Source organism: Phyllostomus discolor, chromosome 11, assembly GCF_004126475.2.
Source record: "Phyllostomus discolor isolate MPI-MPIP mPhyDis1 chromosome 11, mPhyDis1.pri.v3, whole genome shotgun sequence".
NCBI lineage: Eukaryota > Metazoa > Chordata > Mammalia > Chiroptera > Phyllostomidae > Phyllostomus > Phyllostomus discolor.
In genome coordinates this window covers 87,813,849-87,836,360 of record NC_040913.2, presented here as the reverse complement: position 1 = coordinate 87,836,360, position 22,512 = coordinate 87,813,849, and the positions used below count along the sequence as shown (strand labels likewise).

Sequence of the window (22,512 nt, the reverse complement as noted above, 5' to 3'; positions counted from 1 at the left end):
CTCATTCGCCTGCTGGCAATGGATGCCACCTGTTGGCTGGAGCTCCATGGTGGCTGCCAAATGGAGCGTCTCAATGTGGCCTTCTGGGGGGCTTGTGCTTCGCAGAACGTAGCAGGTGGTCCTGAAGAGGAGAGTCCCAAGTGGGAGCATTCCAAGAGGCAAGGTGTCTAGGGTATTGGCCATGCTAAGGTGCCACTTGCATCGTGTCCTCTTGGTCAAAAAAAAGTCAGTAAGGTCAGCCCAGATTCATGGTAAGGAGAGCCAGCTTCCCTCTTATTTGGGGAAATGACAGGGACATGTTTCATAAGGGCACCAGAGGTGGAAGGTGCTGCGGCCCCCTTTGGAAAACACATGCGGCATGTCATCTTCCTTCCTAAAGTGGCTTTCTAGATCAGCCAGTGGCATCATCATTCACCTGGTCACCCAGGCCAGAGGTTTAGACATCATGCCCGACTCTTCCTGCTCTTTCACCTCCCATGTTCAATCTATCTCCACGTCCCGTCACTTCTGACGCTGAAGGATCTCTTGGGTTCCATCGTCCGTCACCGGGGTTATAGAAGCCACTTTCCGTCTGGGGTGTAGGTGTGTAGTCTCGCTCATCCATTCTTCAAAGACAGATTTGAGACATCAATGTCCTGCCTGACCCCTGTCAGTGACCTAATTCTAACCTGATGACTTACAAAGCTCTTCACAGGGTGGCTGTTCATCACCCCACACTCCCGGACAGAAACAGCATGGCAGAGAGAGAAAGAGAGATACAGAGAGACAGAGAGACAGAGAGAGAGCGCATGCACGCACACTGGCCCTTGATCCAAACCATCTAGTTTCATATCCTTGTCCAGATCTTTAATGCCTTTGTTACTTAAAACAAGTTGCATAGCTTCTTTGTGTCTGTTTTCTCATCAATTAGAATATTTTGAGAATTCATTGTGAATACTTATAATGGTGTATAGTACAGAGTGAGTGCTTGGAAGATGCTGGTGATTATTCATATTATATCTAATGTATGCCTTCTTTGCTAGAGTATAAAGCAAAAGTCATTATTTTTCTACTGCCCTGTCCTAAGCTTTTAGCATGGTTATTGGCATGTAATAGGCACACAACAAGTATTTGTGGAACGAATAAAAGAAAAAAGTATGATTAAGTGATACAAACTATATAAGGGTCCAACATGATCCCTTCTATAAAGTATACACAAAAGAAAATGTTGATATAGTCTAGCAGTTAAGAATTTAAGTTTTGTGCCCTGGCTGGTGTGGCTCAGTGGATTGAGCACCAGCCTGCAAACCAAAGGGTCACTGGTTCGATTCCCAGTCAGGACATATGCCTGGGTTGCAGGGCAGGTCCCCTGTAGGGGCCGCACGAGAGGCAACCACACATTGATGTTTCTCTCCCTTTCTTTCTCACTCCCTTCTCCTCTCTCTAAAAATAAATAAATAAAATCTTTTAAAATGAAAAAATAGAAGAATATAAGCTTCGCCATTGCTAGATGGCTTTAAGCAAATTACCTTATCCAACTTCCTGTTCCTCGTAGGGTAGTAGGGAGATTTAAATCAGATAATGCAGGTAGGCTGCCAGGCAGGGGTTGGAACATGACAAGTATTTGGTACATTTCAGTAACTTTTTAGTTCACTCTTTTTTCATGCCAATTATGTACTAGTGTTTTTGTAGCAAATTCTTAAGAAAGATCCTTAAATCAGCATCAGTGATATCTTCTAAAGCAAATATAGAAATCCACCCCTATCATTAGCTACTTAAAATTCCGTTTTAGGAACGGAATCTTATCCTTAATCTTGCTTTGAATGCAATGTAGTGTAGTACTGGTTCGTCCCACACTCATTTACTGAGCATATATTATGTGCCGTGCACGGAGCAAGGCTCTGAGAACACCGCAGTGAAAAAGGACGGTCACAGTTGTTCCCAGAGCCGGTGCATCTGCAGGCGGGACCGGACTCAGCTCACAGTCACAGCAAACAGGAGGGTGCACAATAGGGAAACGTGGAGGGTAGCACGGTGGGACATTTCAGCACAAGCTCTATTTGGAAGGAGCAAGAAAACAAATGCCAAATTTAGTGTAGAATAATTAGGGACAATGTAAGACAAAAGGAAAGGCCATACATTTTGGTTAGCGTAACTTTGGCAAATAGCTTCTCCAGTCCTATAGATGTGTGTGTGTGTGTGTGTGTGTGCGCGCACACACATATATACATATATACAACACGTATATATAAAACTTGTATGAGTACAGGCTAAGAAACTACGTATATATGAATAGGTGTATACATGTATATGATTCATACTGTTTAAATGAATAATTAGAATTGCTTTTAGTTATTATTATCACTTATCAGGTATCCATTTTTCTCAAGTACTAGGCAATTTCAGCAAACTGGAGTTGAGCAAGGTCAAGACGGCCTTGACTTGAAGGCCTGGGACTCCTAGGGCGGCTGCAGCAGCATTTTTACTGAGTTTTACTCTGTCCCGTGTGTAGTGCCTGCGTTGCTGCAACGTAATTAGGTGCCGTATTGATTTTGTCCATTAAGCTATGTTGGCAAGGTAGTTACGTTCTGTTTCCCTTAGCTTGTGATGCAACATTCTGTGTCCACCATGCTAACGTACGACATGCAGTGGTTTGTAAAAAGGTGTGTTCCCTCGGAGACCTCAAGGTCAAGGCAGGAGTCCAAGGTCAGGTGGCAGGACTGCAGGGTGGGCTGTCGACTGTCTGTAAACGCCCAGCCTTGCTTCCCGCCATCCTCATTACAGGCGCCTCCGTGGGACGTAACGTGCTGTATCACGGAGCTGGACTTCTACACTCGGGTTTCTGCTCTGCCCTCCCATTGGAATCCTTCGGGGCCTGTTAACTCACATCACATGCAGACAGCAAATTCGTGACAAACTTGGCAAAATATTAATGCTTTTTACCGTACAGTGGTTTTCTGATGTCATAAGATAATGTTCCAACAGCCACCAAACCTCATAATTACCAGTACGATTTGAAACACTCTTGCATCCTTCAGGACATCCGACATGGGTAAACTGTTATCTGTAAAGTATCTCAGACCACAAAGGACTTTTTTAAGGCGTCGTCTGAAAAGTGCCTCCTTCCTGATGTGTTTGCTTAGCAACCGGCTGTCAGCTCGGGAAGGGGAGGAGCAACAAGAGCTTCGTGTGCGTGGGCTCTTTAGGTGTCCGTGTTCTGACCTCCGTGGTTTCAGACATTAAGGCTGGGGTGCTTCCTGGGGGAAGGAAAAGTCACACGCACCGGGGAAGACACTGGGAGTGGCTCCCACATTCGGGCACAACAGGAGGGCACAACAGGACGCCTTCGAAAAAAGCTTCAAGATGATGCCCTGCGGTGCTTGAAGACAGGATCCACCTCACTCCTACTGCGGAGGCTTTCATTGGTTTGCCTCCCAGCCTCCAAGCGTGGAGGGGAGAACTGCAGGGCATTCTGCTGTCCCGTCTGCTTCTTCCTTCCCGTTCTCCTGGTAAAACACACAGACAACCCGAGTGTTCCCTGCGGTGGTTTGCAGGTTCAGGCTCCGGGGGTTGGAGGAGGCAGTGATCTCAGGAAGGGAGGTGAGAGGGAACCCAGGACCGGCCCTCCCTTCATTTCCTCGGAAGCCCCAGTTTGGGGAAATTCAGGACATAATGGGAGGCGTGTGCCCAGGCTTCCCCAGGAGAGCAGGGATGGGATGAGCTTCAGGGGAAAGGTGGTGAAAGTTTTTATAACTTATCAAACTATGCCGGTGGCTCGCTGGCTTCCCGGTGTGTTTACAACTAGTAAAGAGCCCTGGACCAGGCTAACGGGAGCGACCGCACTCGGCCACGTTGGAGGAGGGCCCTGACTGGCAGATCAAGGATGCCTGATTCCAGAGGGCACCGCCCCTCCCCGAGCTCTGGGCTCCTGACGTTCAGAGCGGAGGCCGTAGCAGGGAGGTGACACGGACCTCAGTGGCCGGCGCAGTGGGATGAAGCAGAGAGAAAGCAGGGACAGACACCTGTAGAGCTCCACGCCACCCATGGCGATGAGAAGTCAGGCCGGCACCTCCCTCTCAGGAAAGACGCATTCCGAGACTTGAATTCAAGATAAACTCGCTCTAAATAGTGTAATAATCGGAAGCAAATAGATTCGATAGGCACTTAAAAAGGAGATTTGTATTTCATAGGAAAAGCTACAGTAGATCCCTGATCTTCAAGCTGTGTTGTTCTTGGGTCCCTCGCACAAAATATGTATATAAGTTTAAATCAAATTTTACTTCCTGTGACCATAATACTTTTAGGTGTTGTATAATCCTTTTTCCTTTATATTGAATTATGCTTATAGTTATTAGTTGTGCACACTTAACTGCAGTCAACCTAATTATTACATAAATATGTTGAACATTTTGATAATTGTTAAATGTCGAAAGTGAAAGTGCATGGAATGTAGCCCTCTGAGGAAAGGGATGGGACTTCTCCACAGAGTGTATGTATTCATGGGTGAACATCACTTGTAAGAGCAAAGCAAGATCCTGTACCGATTCCGTTCCTGTTTTCCTTTCTTATAAATGTCTACATAAGAAATCTTGGGACTAGATAAGCAGTTGGGAATGGAAGAATATTTTTTTGTATTGCTTTTCTTTTTTTAAGATTTTATTTATTTTTAGAGAGGGAAAGGGGGGAGAGAGAGAGAGAGAGAGAGAGAGGGAGAGAGGGGGGGCATCAATGTGCTATTGCTGGGGGCCATGGCCTGCAACCCAGGCATGTGCCCTGTCTGGGAATCAAACCTGCGATGCCTGGTTCGAAGCCCGTGCTCAATCCACTGAGCTACCCCAGCCAGGGCTGGAAGAATATTTTTTAAAGCGATGCTATTCAATTATGTGAAATCATTATTACTCATATTTCAAAAATCGCATTGTAACTACCCTGCCTGGGTGGCTCAGTTAGTTGGAGCATCATCCCACACACCAAAAGGTTGCAAGTTCGATCCTGGTCAGGGCGCATATGGGAGGCAACCCGTTGAGGTTTCTCTCTCCCACTCTTTCTTTTTCTCCCTTCCTCTCTCTCTCCAATCAATAAACATATTTTTAAAAATCACATGGTAGTCTATTTCCACAAAGTCCGTGTAGTGGTCTATAAATTGTCAGTTCCATCACATTTCTTCAGTTTTATTGAAGCAAACCCTTGGCACCCACCTACTTTCAAAAAGATTTGTTACAGGGTTTTCCCAGTCCATTTCTGTTTCTGTGAAGTATACCAGCAACAGCTCTTTCTACCAAGGCTTCGCAAAATACTGCTCATTACCCCTGTTATTCTTTTACTAATTGGCACTTTGTTTAATCTGGTATGCACAGAATTTGGTAGAAAATTGAGCATTTTCTTCATTTTAATTCAACTTTGTTATTATAATCCTTTTTGAAGGCTTTTTATCATATCTCCTGCTTTAAATATCTCTATTAGTTCATTTAATTTATGGGAACTATGACTATGTGATTTACTGGCAGAGCTAGTCCTCATTAAACCAACTTACTTCCTGTCAGAAAAAGCCTGACTCATTTTTTCAGTTCAAATAAATGAACACGCATTGCTTTACGGCCATCTCAGGTCCGAGTCCCTGCTCCAGGTGGACCGGGGAAACAGATGAAGCACAGATCCTCGCTGTGAGCCTGCTACTCGGATTAAATAACGTGTCACGGCCTCGACTAAGAACTGCTTATTTCACCTGGCTGGCGTAGCTCAGTGGATTGAGGGCGGGCTGCGAACCAAAGTGTTGCAGGTTCGATTCCCAGTCAGGGTACATGCCTGGGTTGCAGGCCACGGCCCCCAGCAACCGCACATTGATGTTTCTCTCCCTCTCTCTCTCTCTCTCTCTCTCTTTCTCCCTCCCTTCCCTCTCTAAAAAATAAATAAATAGAATCTTAAAAAAAAGAACTGCTTATTTCTTCCCAATAAAAATAAGTATAACTTTATGTCCCAAAATTGAAAGCTAAGCAGATTTTCTAGTGTGGTTCAGTGGGTTCATGTGTCTGATTTTACATGCAAAAGACAAACTTAAAACTTACCCATTTAAAATAATGTGTCCATCTTAATAAAAAGGTTACGCTTCCGGTTATATAAGACGCACAGTGTTGGGATCATGCCGGTCTCGATTTGACTCTGTCCTACCAGTCACGGTGGCCGAGTAATTTCCTTCCCGGGCCCTTGGTTTCCTCGTCTCACAGTGAGATCAACCTCACAGGGTTTTTCTGCAATCTAAAGCAGGTGATCTAGGTGAAACCATCTGGCATGTTTTGGGTCCTCGTAAGGGTCACTTTCATGTCTCTTCCCCTCCGCAAGCTGTTCAGTAAAGGCCAATTCATGGCAAATGTAGACGCCTGAGCAGAAGCATCTAAAATGAAACAGCAGAAACTGGTCTCAGGTATTTCAAAATTTCTACCATAAAGAAAGACGGGTGGCTGGTTAGATAGGAAGCAGGAATCTCTGGGTGATAGAAATTATATTTTTGATCTTCTTATTTAATTATATGTTCTAATTGTGCTCAAATGAATATGTGTAACTATTGTAAAAGAAATATTTAAAATTTTAATGAGGGATGCATAATTTATCATCTTTGAGTTGATACATGGAAAATTACGATTCCTGTAACCCAATTTTTCACTTTTATTCCCTGAAGCATTTTATGTTACTAAATTAGTTCAAGATCAGTAGACCTGATAGCTCAGAAGTTGTTAACTGCCGGGGTTATGGACATCAAGGGGAAAAAAAGGGAGGAAGTGAGGTTGTAAATAATGTATTTCTGTTAAACTTTCGTGGACAGCCCCCCGCCCCACCTCTGCCAGGGTTGTCTGCACCTGAGTCCTGACTCGTCCCTCCACTTCCAAGGGCCCACGCTGCTGCGCCTTCATGCCCTAGACACAGTGACATCTGTCACCTTTGGCCCAATCAGAACCCTCAGTGCGGCCCCTCTCTGCTGCAGCCCCCCTTGGCGAGTGCCGGTGCAGGCTGTGGTACAGTCCAGGAGAAAACAGGCCCAGCGTTCACTAGTCATACACGCTCCTTCCAACTCTGCATTCCTCTCTCTGTGCGGGTTGGTGTGAGTCACTGTTGACCCCGATGGCCGAAAACCGGACATCCGCCATGCTCATCTGTGATCACGCGACATGTTTCTGCATAATCTGGAATTCTGTTTCTCCTGGTCACACACACACGCACGTGCGCGTGCACACACACAACACAGGAATAAGGGAGTGCCTTTGTGGCACTGAAATACAAGTCACTCAAGTCTGCTTATGCATCTCTTTATAAAACCTGCCGTACATAGTCTGTACAGTAACATGACGCTACTGAACATATGCATCTTCGGGGAAAGGGTACACTAACACCCCTTGATAGAGCTGGAAACACAAACATTAAAGCAATCGCTCACATAAAGTATAAAGACCAAACTCTTCCAGCGGGCACTCAGGGCCCAGCACACACTGAGGTCGCCCCCCTTCCCAGCCTGACTGTCCCCGACTCCCAGGACAAACCAGCTAATGTCTCCCACGCCCTCGAAACCTCCTGACAGCCAAGCGCTTTGTCGAGTATCATGCTCATGAGGGTCCTGAGACTGTGCTGCTACCATCCCCGTCTCACAGGTGAGAGATTCAGTATCTTCCTTCGGTCACACGGCTCCTTAGGGCAAGCGAGCGAGGAGTCAAACCCAGGCTTGCGTGACTCCAGAACCACTTTTTGCAACTTCTTTTTGAGCCAAATGGCTCTCGCTGCTTGGTGTCATCCCAACACATGGCAGGTTTTGAATCACCACGCTTGCCGGGCTCTGCAACCTTGTTCTTCAGAGTTTCCCTCCGCACTGAACTCCTCTGCGGGGTGTCTCAGCCCCCAGCCTACAGCGGTGTCCTGTGACCCTTAGTCCTATGCTCCCATATGACCCATGTGACCCTCTGACCCTTAGTCATATGTTCCTTGTCATTTAATGGATCAGCTCGTAGGTGCTGTCTTCCCAACCAGGTAGCCAGGTGCTCAGTGCAGAGGCCGCAGGAGCAGGGTGGACGGTGTCTGAGATTCTGCTCTCTGGGTTGTATTTCGTCCTGTTGCCTACCGTTCTGTGTCCCTAGTGGACGCTCAGAGAGGAGCTCAATGATAAAGTAACAACTCTTCGTAAATAGTCAAAGACTCTCCAATGTCATTAAGTTATGATCGCTCACAACTCTCCGATTTGACATGAAGTCCTCTAAACTACGAGCTAACAGTGTCCCTGGAGGCCGTCATGTAAGAGAGGTCATGTAATACTATGGACTATCTGGAACAATGACCAGGTGAGTGTTTGAAAAAGGCAAACTTAGCAGTCAGTCAATTCTGTGACTTCGAAAAGACTGAATTAATGGAGGGTGATTTGCCAATTTTCATTCCATTCTTTAACCTTCACGGACCCTTTCTGAATGAGATTTATGGTTTTATTTCCAATCAGGGCAAATTACAAGATCCCCTCTATCACTGAACCCCTCAGAATAACTAAGAAAGAACCTTAGCCGTGAGGGAAGGGGAAACACCACATGAAAAAAATATATAATAAATGTCTCTGTAAGACTGCAGAGATTCAGGAAGCTCAGGGTCTTTGCTCCTACAGGTTGCAGCTCACGGAGAGGGGTAATTTGGGTGTGCCTGCTGAGGCTGGACGTGAATTGCCGGTGAGGGTCCGAGCAAACAGGCGAGGTCCAGCAGCCTGCGTCAACAACTGTGTAGCATGTGAACCTACCCCACCTTCCCCTCCCCTCCACCCTCTGTCTGTAGCCCTTCCAGCCTCTGAATGTTTATTGGTTCCCATGAATAGGTTAGTGAAACTGCTTGAATCAGTGCCATTGATCAGTTCTGTTGCTTGTTTGAGGATTGATTTGAAGATCTCCATAATCCATTCCGCCTTAATTTACACTTCAGTGTGTTTAGAATGACTGGTAACTACCAGACTTAATCTCTCCCCCAAAAAAAAAAATAACAAGACATGTAATTTGCAAGATAATTATGTTTTAAGAGATCACGAAAAACTGTACGTGTGAAAAGCATTTCAGTAATAGGCATACCTTGGGGGAAGTCAAAGGATTTTGACTGAAATATCTTAAAGCATGTGTTAGTTGAATTAATATCTAACCAAAAAAAAAAGCTTTTAAAATGAAAACCATATAACAGTATTTCATTTACCAGAGGCAGATTAAATGTCCCAGCATCTGCTGCCAAGGACTTTTTGAAAGCAAGGCTGTTCTGTTTTTTGTTTTTGTTGTAATTTTCTGTTCTTTGTGGATCTCTTACCTTCAGGAAAATTAAGTGGATTTACACAAGAAAATAACACCATAGATTCCGGAGAACTTGATATTGGCCGAAGAGCAATTCAAGAGGTTCCTCCCGGGGTCTTCTGGAGATCACAGCTCTTTATCGATCAGCCACAGTTTCTTAAATTCAATATCTCTCTTCAGAAGGACGCATTGATCGGCGTGTACGGCCGAAAAGGGCTACCGCCTTCCCACACGCAGGTAAAAGTGGGCTCGGTTGTCAGTAAAAGGAAAACGGCTAGTTTGCATTTTTGAAGTTATTCTGTTTCTTAAGTTTAGCTGTCTAATTCTTGGACCACTTTTGTATTGATCTTTTACAGTGAGAAGGATTTTGAATGTAGGGTTACCCTGATCTTGAGGTGTTTGGATTGGTAGGAAGAACAGCATTTTCTGCCTGGCTTGCTTTAACCATTATTGATCGATTGAAATATACTAAAATGTGTGAGTAGCTTAATGAGTGTTGAACATCATCAGAGCACCTAGTAAAACACCACGGCTTTTTCAAGTGTTTTACAAAGATTCTGTGGTGATTCAGGTGACCTGATTCATCTCATGTAATGGACACATAACATTTTCATCTCAACCATCTATTCATTCTGTTGAAGATGTATTATTATTTTTACTTTATGCCAGATTTGCCTTCAGTAAAGAAATGATTGGGGCATGAACATACATATGATGATAGAAACTTCACCAACTCAGGCCATAATTCCTCATCTACAAATGATGAACAATGAAATAAAAAGGCAAAAGAGCTTTCTAGATGACCAAGGGTGCTCACATTAGTGTGATTCCCAAAACCATTCGCACATTCTTGTGTCACAGACTCAGAGAACTGTAGTGTCAGCCTGCTTGCATGCAGGCCACTTCACAGTAAGAGTCACCCGTGGAGGGGCACCAGCACTAACCCCCCAAGCTTCCTCATAAGCTGACATGGCTTCATGGTACAGAAACTGGAAAATGTGGTTTCAAGGAGGTCCCGTTATGTCTAGGAGAAATTATTTAAATTACTTACCATAAAACTGGAGCTCAGACATTTCCCCACGATCAACTAATATGATGTTAGTAAATACAAGAATTCCAAAAATGTAAGACATGGTTCATTTAAGTTGACAGTTGGATGAAGTTAAAGTTATACTTGACAATCAGTTTTTTTACCCATGGAGTTTCATGCTGACTTTAGTTCCATTTATAAAATGAAGACCGGGAGATTTTCATCTATGCTTTATATTATGTGATTTTTGTCAGCAATGCCTTTTCTAGCACAGAAATTTACAATAGGAAATTATAGACAAACTGATCATATACTAATAAAAATTATATATTTTAAAAAGGTGAGCAAGGAAATTTGAATATGTCATTGTGGATCAGGGAAAATGTCATATACATACATAAATTATGTAGTTGTAAAAGTTTTAGTATTATGCTTTGGAATATTCATTTCTCTGACTTAACATTTTTCAAATCTGCATTACTGAACCTCTTGAATCCTGAAGCAAGAAGCACTCCTTATTGTGCACCAGTGTTTGAGTTTAGATTGCAGCCCACTCCCCTTTATCTCATGGGTGACATCAACTAGGATGTAATAACCAGATTTTCTCCAGTGGAAGTGGGTGTCTGTAATATCAATTGTAACAGATAGATTGGATTTGTAACAATATTCCAGTGAAACAGAAAAAATGTATTTCATTCACTGGAACCCTGTGCACGATTAAGTTATGTTTCTGTGATGCAAACACATTACCTGTGAGCTAATGGACAGCACGACAGTGGATGTGTGACCTATAAAGTCAAGTCCAAACATAACTTCAGAAGAAAATGTCCTGTGTGTCGTGCACGTGAAGGGTTTATTTGAAGATTGAGGGTTGACTCTGCACAAGTTATATAAATAAAATTAGAGAAATAAAAGGTGCAGTTCCCAGTTTTCACATACTTCTTCTGGCATTTAAACACATGTGCACGATAGCCACTGTTCTTTTCCACCACAGTAAACGTGTTTAAGTAGGTTAGACGTTTCCTCAGGCTCCACCGTTATTAGGGATCCTTTGCCTGGCTTATTCAAGCTCAGCAGAGCAAACTGCTGTTTCGGAGTTCAGTGTTGAATCCTGAAATATGCCATAACGCAGCCCGAATAGAACATTCCTCTGTTTCTGGGACACATTAAAGAAATCAACCTGAAATAATTAAAAGTGGCCCGCCATTCAGAATAGTCACTTGAGTTTTGAAAGGCTTAGTGACCCTGTAGAAAACTGTCTGTCTGTCTGTCTGCCCGGGAGTCACCCGCTTTGCTTTTCCCCGACGCCCAGCTCCTCCTGCTGGGCAGCGCGAAGCCTAAGGAGGCTGTTCAACGCCTCACAGGTAACAGTGCCCCGTGTCGTCTGAGCGCACGCGCGGGAACGCTGTTTGAGAGTGGGGCTGGAAGCCTGGGTTCTAAGCACACACGTCTACCCTTGACCTTGTGACCGTCAACACCATCACGTAACTCTCTGCCCCCCAGTGGCTACCTGTAACGTGAATGAAGGAGGTCAGACGATCTGTGAAGTCTCCTCCCCTCTATATCCCCAGGATTTATGACGCGACTTTGCCGCCACCAAAACACGTTCATTTAAGAACACAGTTAAGTATTCTTAGATTCTGAGTTCTCCTCATTTTAGTAACTGAGTTGAGGTAAGCATAGGCATGGCCTGTTCAGAAATGAACCACCAAGACACCTTCACCAAGGGTCAGGATTATCTCTCTGGAAGCTCCCCAGAGTGGTGGAACTGAGTTTTGTCCAAAAATAGCATAAGATCTTAAGACTCGCCTGCACAGAAAAATCCACGTCTCCCCCATCTTCTCAGCAAACCGCTGCAAAGGAAACCACAAGTCACTCGAGTTTGCCTGTAATCGGTTACTTCACACCCTAAAAATAAAGGCTACTAAACATTTCTATTCCATATCATTTATTCACTCTTTGTAGCGGTGGTTTCCGCATGGAGGAGGGCATTTGTCTTCAGGTAGTTGAGTCACCCTCCTGAGGTCATGTGGGAAATGCCCTCCCCCTGCTCCCCCCACCAGAAGAGCCTAGAGCTGGGAGGACAGTGGACACCTACCTGCCAGCTGCTCCCCAACCCCCCCCACACCCTCCTCTCCAGCCTCCTGGTGGTGTTCCCGGTGGGATGCAAATGGCGTTTCCTATGGTGACGATAGTAATTAGGAGTAGTTTGAAAGACCAGTTGAAACTCAGAACATTCTCCCCTTCAGTGTCCGTTCACCGCGTTTCATGTCGGAGGACAGCAGTGTTTCCGTGCAGCGGGGCCGTGCCTCGGCCGTGCCGATACAAGCGTTTCTCTCTGATGAGAAAATGAACGGCTTGTCTGAGATAAAAGCACCTTTCACACGCACTGGTTTAATTTTCCTCTAATAATTTCGGAATACAATTCCAGTGAAATTTTTGCAAGCCGAATAGCCATAGTACTCATTATATTCCTCCTTTTTAAGATATAAATGCAAACACAAAATTTGAATGCTAATTAACTAATAGCTTTTTTCTATTTCTCACAGTCAAGTGATGCAGTTACACTACACAGCAGAAATGTTTTTATATGTAAATAAGAGTCTTAGGAAGTCAGGAAGTGGATTAGCTATTCTAAGTTCTGTTTATTAGCAATAATTAAAGTCTGTGATCAGTCCAGGGGCAACACAGTTAACTGTGAATCTCAGAATCTCAACAACTGATGCTACGCCTGTTTGTTTGTATTAAGGAATTCATATGCTGACCTTTTTTAAAAACGGAACACTGATGAAATTCCATTTATGGAGTCTGTCAGAAAGTAGACTATGGATAGCTCACACACATAGTTGTGTAACAATGATTAATACGTGTAGCATTTTACTATACTTGCATCACACACCTCAGGAAGAAATGGAACTAGGTAGGAGACTAGAGAAACTGAATCACTCGGCTTTTAAAAAAGTTATCTAGCCCTGGCTGGTGTGGCTCAGTGAATTGAGCACCAGCCTGCAAACCAAAGGGTCACTGGTTCGATTCCCAGTCAGGTCACATGCCTCGGTTACAGGCCAGGTCCCCAGTATGGGGTGTATGGGAAGCAACCACACATTGATGTTTCTCTCCCTCTCTCTCTCCCTTCCCCTCTCTAAAAATAAATTAAAAATCTTTAAAAAAAAAAAAGAAAGTTATCTAATAAGTGGATTTGAACTCTGTTGGAAAGTCTTTGCGATGTCTTCCAAATTCACTGCATTACCTCTGGTTACAAAATTTTACCCCACTATTACCAATGACATTACGTGCTTTTGATTATCTTTAAATTCTCCAGTTAAACTCTAGCTACCCAGTGTTCAGGATTAATCTCACCGAAACAAAACCGACGTTTAATGATGAAGGACATAATAATGGGGCATGCTTATATTATTCCGTCCCTTCAAAGCCGTCTCTTGTTTCATTTTTTTGACTTTTAATCAGCAACGTAAAGGCACCCTGTTATTTGTCTGGAATCCAATGGTAACTACGTGAAACCCCACGGGTTCCCCCACAACCTGGGGATGGGCGGGGCAGGTCACAGGGAGCAGGGGAGCGTTGCGGAGGACACTGTCCGAGCTCTGAGCAACGTGCACCAGAGATCCCACCCACCGCAGCTCCGCCCTGTGTCCAACGTGCGGCCCTGTCACAGCCCCCGGGGTCAGCCGGCTTCCTCCGTCCAGTGCCCATACCCGTGCCTTCCCAGGAGGGTTGCCAGAGGGTCGTAAATCATCCTGGCGCAGAGTAGGTGTGCCAGCGCAGTTGTGACTCTGTGAGCGTTAACTGGAACCCTAGACAGTAGTAGCGTCCCTCGTGGCCCAAGGAAGAAAGAGGCTGCTGGGTTCGCGGTGTCCTAGGTTTACATTTGTTCCCCCGCACTGCCTGCGCTCCTCAAGCTGTTTGTCCGTCAGATGAATGAAATACGTGTGGAGACCTGTCAACCAGAGCTTCCTTTTTATCAGTGTGCTTGTTAGAGCAAAGGAGAAAAGGGGGGAAGAAGAGAGGGAGGCAGCCACAGTCGATCGTACTGTTTGTGACCACCAAACCCTTCCGCTTGTCCCCGTGCTCAGTACGACTTCGTCGAGCTCCTGGACGGCAGCAGGTTGATCGCCAGGGAGCAGCGGAACCTTCTGGAGTCAGAAAGAGCCGGGCGGCAGGCACGGTCTGTCAGCCTCCACGAGGCCGGCTTCATCCAGTACTTGGACTCCGGAATCTGGCACCTGGCCTTTTACAACGACGGGAAAAATGCGGAGCAGGTGTCTTTCAACACCATCGTCATAGGTAAGAATGGCTTTCCGGGGACCTCTGGCGGGGCTGCGGCCTCAACACGGTGGCGAAGGGAAGCGCAACGGTCTCTACCAACATTGGTGCTGCCTCGGGTGGTGGAGCCCGAGGCTCGCTGTGGGAAGTAGTTTAGATTGTTCGCTTATGAATATGTGCCGAACGGTGAGGCCCTGGCAGAAAGGGTTACCTGGAACTCTGCGGGGGGGACAGGGCCTTGTGCAAACACCTGAGCACGCCTGCCTGTGGGCCAGCAGTGCCGTGACTCACTGCTGGAACAATCGAGGGTAAGGGAGCCTGTCTTGGTGATGGAGCTAGCCAGCCCTACTTCCTTCAGCGTGTAGCCAAAGTGATCAAAGGGCCACCGTTGACCTTGGCATTGACCTTGGGCCAGAGGCAGGCGACACAATCAGCGTTTGTCCTTTCTCTTTTTGCTTCAGAGTCTGTGGTGGAGTGCCCCCGGAATTGCCATGGAAATGGAGAGTGTGTTTCTGGAACTTGCCATTGTTTTCCGGGATTTCTGGGTCCAGATTGTTCCAGAGGTATGCGAGAGCCCGATTGTCTTTTCCTTAAGCCCTGATAAATAAGCCACCGAAACACGAGCCATCCGGGAAAGGACCAAGACGGGAGAGAAAGGGGGGACCTGGCAGGCGGCTTGCCCCGGCGCCGGCTCTGCTTTCAGAGGCCGCAGCTGCTGACGTGGTGTCGTGTTTTATTTCACAGCCGCCTGTCCCGTCCTGTGCAGCGGCAACGGGCAGTACTCGAAGGGGCGCTGCCTGTGCTTCAGCGGCTGGAAGGGCACGGAGTGCGACGTGCCGACCACGCAGTGCATCGACCCGCAGTGCGGGGGCCGGGGGATCTGCATCATGGGCTCCTGCGCTTGCCACTCAGGGTACAAAGGAGAGAACTGTGAGGAAGGTAAACATGTCAGTGTTTACAGGAGTCCATTGTCGTCTCCGCAGAAAGCAGCAGATTAAAGTCGTAATCTCCAGGGCGGCAGACCGACCTTTTATGTGCCTCCTCATGAAAGTCGTTTTGATTTCCATACTTGCGGATGCATCGTTGTAGTAGCGTGTGAGCCCACATAAAGAACAGACACCCAAGAGCCAGGCCTCCTGACTCTTTTTCAGTCCTGTGAATAATTCCTTTTTTTTTTTCCTTTGAGAAAGTGAGCTAACATTTGTGCCTTCAAACCAGCAATGGACTGGTTTGGGAAGGTTTTATTTTTTTAACAGATTTTCATATCGATGCCAGCTTTTGAAATCAGGCCTTTCTGGCATCTCTGGAAAGACAGACTGTTGAGCACAATAACTAGTGGAAAAAGAAGGACATCGTGGTTTGTTCATACTGTCTGTGACGGTAACAGTTAAGACACTGCACTGTGAAATGCAGTTGAATTGTTTTTTTTCTAAAAGCAGAGGCGCCCCGTATTGGTTCTTCAGTCAGATTGATTTTATTGATCTGCCCACACAAAGTAACACAATTAAGTCCCCGGAATTAAATTTTCAGGCCACTGACCCTACGCGTGTAAAGTTTTATTGAGTCCAATGGCTAAATTAAATCTCGTCATCGAAAGCACATTAAAGTGAATTAAGAAAGATAGAGAGCAGGCAACTCGCTCGTTTCTCAAACAGTCTGAGGGTCCCATACAGCTGTCCGCACTCAGTGGCTGGGGGTGAGGTCAGCCAATCGGGTTCTGCCATAGAAAAGCCAATACGTGTTACTCTCCGGTTAGGCAGAGCAGGGAGCCGGGGTCTGAAATCTCAAGAGCACACGTGTGCAATTCATGAAAACCACAGAGCCCCCCCAAAGTCTCAGTTACTCCCACGGCATGATTCCTAATGCTTCATTGTATAACGCTTTGCATTTTTCAGAAGCAAGTTCCGGAAATCGGTAGGTGTATATTTGAGTATCCAACGTGTTTCTGTGAATGGGGTGGGGATTTCGCTCTTTGTTCTGTGTGTACTGCGAATGGCATCTCCCGGATTTGACCTTGGGACGGGCCTCTGCTCTTTCCCCCAGCTGACTGCCTGGACCCCGGCTGTTCGAACCACGGGGTGTGCATCCACGGGGAATGCCACTGCAGCCCAGGCTGGGGCGGCAGCAACTGCGAAATCCTGAAGACCATGTGTCCGGACCAGTGCTCTGGCCACGGGACGTACCTTCAGGAAAGCGGCTCCTGCACTTGTGACCCTAACTGGACTGGCCCGGACTGCTCCAATGGTGAGGTTCATAAACGCAGTGGCCTTGAGTGCTCGGTATCATGTAGCTAAAGATTAGGATGCAATGTGTAGAACACCCATTAAATTTGACACGGATTTTATTAAAGTGATTGTTTATCCCTGGCTGGTATGGCTCAGCGGGTTGGAGCATCATCTCGTAGACTGAAAGGTTGCCGGTTCGGTTCCAGGTGAGGACACATGCCTGGGTTTCCCGTTCGCTCCCTGGTTTGGGGCGTGCAAGAGGCAGCCACCAGATGTTTCTCTCTCACATCCATATCTCTTCCCCCCACTTTCCCCTCTCTCTAACATCCATAAGCATGTCCTCAGGTGAGGATTAAAAAGAAGTGATTTTTTTGTAGAAATAAATATTAAAAATAATGAAATCACTTTATAAAGAGGAAAGAAGCAGGTTTAATCAGTTTGTTATTAAAATGAGTTCTTTAGTGGCATGGTGAAGAATAACCTCTCGCTCCTGGAAAGCGGCCTGTCTTCTCGACTCTCGGGGCCAGTGCGGGGCCCGGGAGTCTAAGCACATAGTCTCCGAGCAGAGAAGCCGCTCTCAAAGGTTAGCTGAGAACATTAGACTAAACAGGGTCCCAGTCAGCCATCTACATATATGGAGAATAGGTGTAAATAGTGGTTCGGCACAGGGTGTGTAATTATCATGCAGGCATATCTCAGAGATATTGCAGGTTCGGTTCCAGACCCCCGCGATAAAGTGAGTTGCGGTCTTTTTGCGGGTGGAAGATCGTGCCTTCCGTTCATAAAGAAATGGAACATCTGTGAAGCCCAGTAAAATGAGGTGTGCGTGTGTGACGTGATGATAACAGAAATGCAGGCGGTAACTGTAGTCAGCTGGGGTGTTATTGAGCACCAGCTGTGTGCGTGGCCTCGTGACAGGCCTACAGGGACAAACGAATGACGTCATTCCTGCCTCCTGGAAGGTTGGCTTTCACGCATTTGACCTAGTGACCAACAGTCTTAAATCCACCTTTACTTGCGACCTGATACACATGTTCGTGCACATACGTAACTGAAACAAAAGCTTTCCAAAGTGATAAACACTGATGCTCTTTCACAGGTCCATTCTATTTTTTTAAAGGTTTTACTTATTTATTTTTAGAGAGGGAAGGGAGGGAGAAAGAGAGAGAGAAACATCAATGTGCAGTTGCTGGGGGACATGGCCTGCAACCCAGGCATGTGCCCTAACTGGGAATCGAACCTGCGACACTTTGGTTTGCAGCCCGCGCTCAATCCACTGAGCTATGCCAGCCAGGGCTATTCTTTTTTTTGTTTTAATTCTGGTTGCAACCCATGCATTACATTCATGGCCCACTCATGAGTCACGCGGTTTGAAAAGAAGCTGTTCTAGTCAAGAAAATGACAGTGTGATTGGGGAGATAAGAGGAATACTCATGAAATACTTCGAATCCAGTATCTTCTAGTTTAACATGTTATTGAGTTTTATATGGAAAACTATGCTAAATTCAATCAACATCCAGGGGAATGATCCTGCCTTGGTGCCCATGGGAAGTTCTCAAAGGCTAAATAGGAACTGGGGAAAACTACAATAGATTATTTTTTTTAAAAAAGGAAGTTCTCAAAGAGACTTTTATTAACATTTCCTGCCTTCTTTTAAAGATTGTAGTTAGTGTAGGGGTGGGGAAGAATGTTTTTTGATTTGAGAAGAATATTAGAAAGTACTCGAGGGCTTGAATTCTGAAATCAGATACTTGGGTTTATATCCAGCCTCTATAGAAACCTCTGGCCAATTACTATACACTTCAGTTTACTCACCTGTAAGATGGATTTAATGATAAGACATTCCTCAGAGATGCCATGGGAACCACTTGAATTAGTGCCCTATGAAGTACTTAGTACAGGGCTGAGCTCGTGATACAGTCTAAACGTAGCTCCCAGCACCACTACTACTATTAGCAAAGATCCAACCGTGAGAAGATCCATACACGCGGGACACTGAAGACCGTGTAATTGGAGGTAAAAATTAGTCTGGGCCCAAGTATGGGAGATGCAGTTTGGTGTCCAACCTGCGGCCCGTAGGCTGCATGCAATCCAGAATGGCTGCAAATGCGGCCCATCACAAAACCGTAAATTTACTTAAAACCTTATGAGGTTTTTTGTGTGTGATTACGTGCCACAGCGCCTTTGATGCGTGGCCCAAGGCAACTCCTCTTCTTCCCGCGTGGCGCAGAGAGGCCAGGAGGTTGGACACCCCTGGACTGTAGGTCAGGGAGCATTGACTAGCAGTAAAGATGCGCCCCCACTGGTAGGACGAGAATAATGTTGGAGGATGCTGAGCAGACGTGCGCGGTGGCGGAGCAGGAGCGGGGAGACGCGGGCGGCTGGAAGGCGCGCGGGAGCGCCCTCCCAGAGGGCCGCGGTGCTGAGCGCATGGACTAGTTTGGAGGTAGCGGAAATGGCGAGGAGAGAGCCAAGGGACAGTTTGAAGCAAAAATAGACCGAACTTGCTAAGAAAACAGAGTAGGAGTCTCGGTGAGAAGAGCTGCAAGTCTGCGGCGAGGGAGATGGGCATTAATGCGACTGTCTCTGCGTGGAGCGAAGAAGCTGGAGAGGGGCGGGGCTCGTGGGGGGTGGGGGGGCAGGATGTCCTGGCGGCCGTGGGGAGGTGGGGGAGAAACAGAGGAGGACAGTTCTGCTTGGATGCTCAGACCACCTGAGCAAAAGTAGATACCACAAAAAAAAAAAAAAAAAAAAAAAAACAAAGAGGAAGAAGGAGAAGGAAGAAAAGGGAAAGTGGAGGAGGAGGAGAAGCTCAAAGAAAAGAGAAACTTGAGTAGGAACTGCAGGGCTGCTAAGCAGATAACATCCGGGGCAGATAAGAGTAAAAACCCACGCTGGGGGCTGGGGTGCAGACAGCCCGGAAGGTCTCACGAAAGGGTCCGGAAATCCTCACCAACCAGCACTCACCAAGCATGGGGCACGGCATTATTTTAAATAATGCCTCTTTAACTTGTTTTGTCCTCCTTTCCTCGAATTATATTCTATAATTACAAGAATCAAAATAGGCATTTAGTTATTTCCATTGAGCTTCTATTTACATTGCCAGCTTTTATACTAAAAATGGATCCCACGAAGATATCCACTTAAATTAATAGATATAATCACTGGCATAGTAAAGCGTTTAGTTCAAGTCCTTGCTGCCTCCAGCTACAAAATACGCTCAATAATCCTAGTTATCAAGTAGCACTTGTTTGAAATATTGCCATGCTAATTTGTTTCCGACAATTACACAAGGAAGAGAGGAGTAGCAAAATAGCCCCTTTTTTGTTTCATATAAAGTTATTTAATATTACCTGAATTATTTTATAAAGGATGATTTGTAACATATATTAAGTAACTCAAAAGACAATTCAGTCTTCTTTAGAGTGACATTGCTATGAACAGCAAAAAAGATATAAATGTTAATAAAAATATTAATTTGGCTGCCACAATCATGCATCATTATTTTATGTATTTAGGCTAATTTTTCTACTGATGTAATTTTTTTATTGGAAAATCTTATTACCTGAATACAAAACAACTTCATCCTATTTGTCTTTTATCTCCAAGGCAAAGCAGAAACTTAACATATATTAAATTCCCAAGAATGTATAGTACTCTTTTCTAGAGGAACATAAGCACTGAATAAACTTTGCTGTTAGCTGCAAAAAAAAAGTCAGAAAACTTACTTAGAATTGTTACAAACAACCTCAAATGTGCATACATACATCCTGTGAAAATATCAGGATTCAGGTGCCTCAGGTTCATCCCCATATTGCACAGTTCTCATTCGAAGTTACAAAGACGTTGCTCCTTTGCCGGTGTGGCTTCAAGTGTAGTAGTAGCAGTGTCATTCTGAATTATTTACCGAATCCTAAAGCACAACACTTCACCGGCTGCCTCTTCTGTTGGTGTGGAAAGGACCCCCAGATAACCTAAGTTCAATGAGAGAGCAGATTCCACACCCGAAGAAACACCTGGTTGAGCTGCTGAGAGAGAAGAAATGCGTTGCTCCCCGCAGAAAGTTTATAGGTTGGAGAGCCACAGAAGTTCCCTCTATCTTCATCCGCAGTTTGCCCATTAATTAGCCCTTCAATTACACTTCAATTAAATTAACTCTAATTAATAAGTTCATTACAAAGATCGACGCACCTTGCTCAAAGCTAGTGTGCTGCACGCTGATAAACACCTTCGCCCTAATGAAAAATTGATTCGATTGAGTGAAAAGGGTGCCTTGGAAAGAAACCTCTCCCTCCTGGAGCCCACCGACGTTCCGCGCCCCTGAAGTTAATCACACCGTCTTAGATCTCTTAATCAAAAATTTAATTCAAACGAGACCGAAAATGTGGCACGCAAAAACCGGTCCCACTCTCTTCCACTTAGGAGTCCCGGCTGTTGTTTACCAGAAATGTCACAGCTCTCACAGAGCCTTGGCGGGGCAAGTAAAATTCCGCAGCACTCGGAGACAGAGAATGATGGAGTCTGAGGAATGCGATTTGGGCGAGGAAGGGGGAGACCAGGAGCACGTGACTACATACGCCGTTGCCATTTTTTTTTTAACTTAAAAGTAAGGCTGTATCGTCCGTGTTCTGTTTGTTCGAGATGACTTCAGGGTTTTAGTGTCTGGCATCTTTGTTGCAAGAAAACCCAAGCTAAACAGCAGTCTTGCAATCTTACAAAAAAGCAAAAGTTAGTTTTATTTAACTTTAGAGAGTCAAAGCTAAAATAACCTTCTGACTTGTCACTCTTTGACTCTCCCTTCACTGGGTCTAGTCAAAGCAAGCTTTTTAAGTAAAAAAAAAAATTACTTCTGATGCCTGAATTCTTTTTGAAGACCTAACCCATAGGTTTTAGAGTCCTTGGGTCACTTGGGCTGCCTTCAGTAATTCTAGTAAATGAAAAGCTCGTTTTGCAAACGACACAGTCAGTAGTTATGTGGACTAACCTGGTCCACCATGGTTTTGCTTGGCAACTTGGACCTGTCAACGGCACAAATTCACCAAACAGGAAGGTCACAATTGCGTCATGTACCCAGCATGCCTGTGTTCCAGAAGCACGCTACAGCGCATACTGTACTAAACTCCGTTTAATGAAAGTTTCTGAATGTTCTGAAATTTTAAACTCGAGGATTAGAAAGAATACCTTTTCAATTTTTTCTTCTGTAGGGGTGTAAGCCAACTACTGTTAGATGCCTGCGTAGACACTGAGCTAATTCATTAATTAATATTAATGGGATGCAGTAACACACACGTGTGCATGTGTTCTTGGCTGCCGAAAGATGCTCTCGGAGACATGCGTGTGCATGTGTGTTTTCCTCTCGTTCTGCATCATGTTCCGTTCGTTAGCAGCCAGTGGGCTTGCGTGTATACACACGTGTGTAGAATATAGGAAGTTATAACAAAATTTCCACGTGTGTTGTATGCACAATCATGGCAGCATATAAAATTCAAGGATGAATTTTAAAAAGTGAACCTCCACCATTCCTACTCTGAGGAGTAGACACTGAAATTTACTCGGTATATGCATACTTGGGACTTCTTTTCGGTGATTGTGTTCTGCACCCTCGCACACCGGAGTTTCGGGTGCAGCTCAGAGGGTCTGTGCCCCTTCTCACGGCCTGCTGCTCTTCTCTCCCGCCCCTCCCCTCCCCCCTTCCCTTCCC

At 45.5% G+C, this 22,512-nt stretch overlaps 1 protein-coding gene across 4 annotated transcripts in view; it reads left to right on the top strand.

Annotated features, from left to right (window-relative positions):
• The window catches only part of TENM3 (teneurin transmembrane protein 3), a 562,504-nt gene that overhangs the window by 439,883 nt on the left and 100,109 nt on the right, over positions 1–22,512 (top strand). For all 4 annotated transcript variants that reach the window (XM_028526435.2, XM_036011778.1, XM_036011777.1 and 1 more), the window contains exons 7-11: positions 9,295–9,509; positions 14,397–14,607; positions 15,048–15,149; positions 15,331–15,525; positions 16,630–16,830. In XM_028526435.2, the coding sequence (XP_028382236.1) occupies positions 9,295–9,509; positions 14,397–14,607; positions 15,048–15,149; positions 15,331–15,525; positions 16,630–16,830 (924 nt within the window). The remainder of the gene's footprint in view (positions 1–9,294; positions 9,510–14,396; positions 14,608–15,047; positions 15,150–15,330; positions 15,526–16,629; positions 16,831–22,512) is intronic.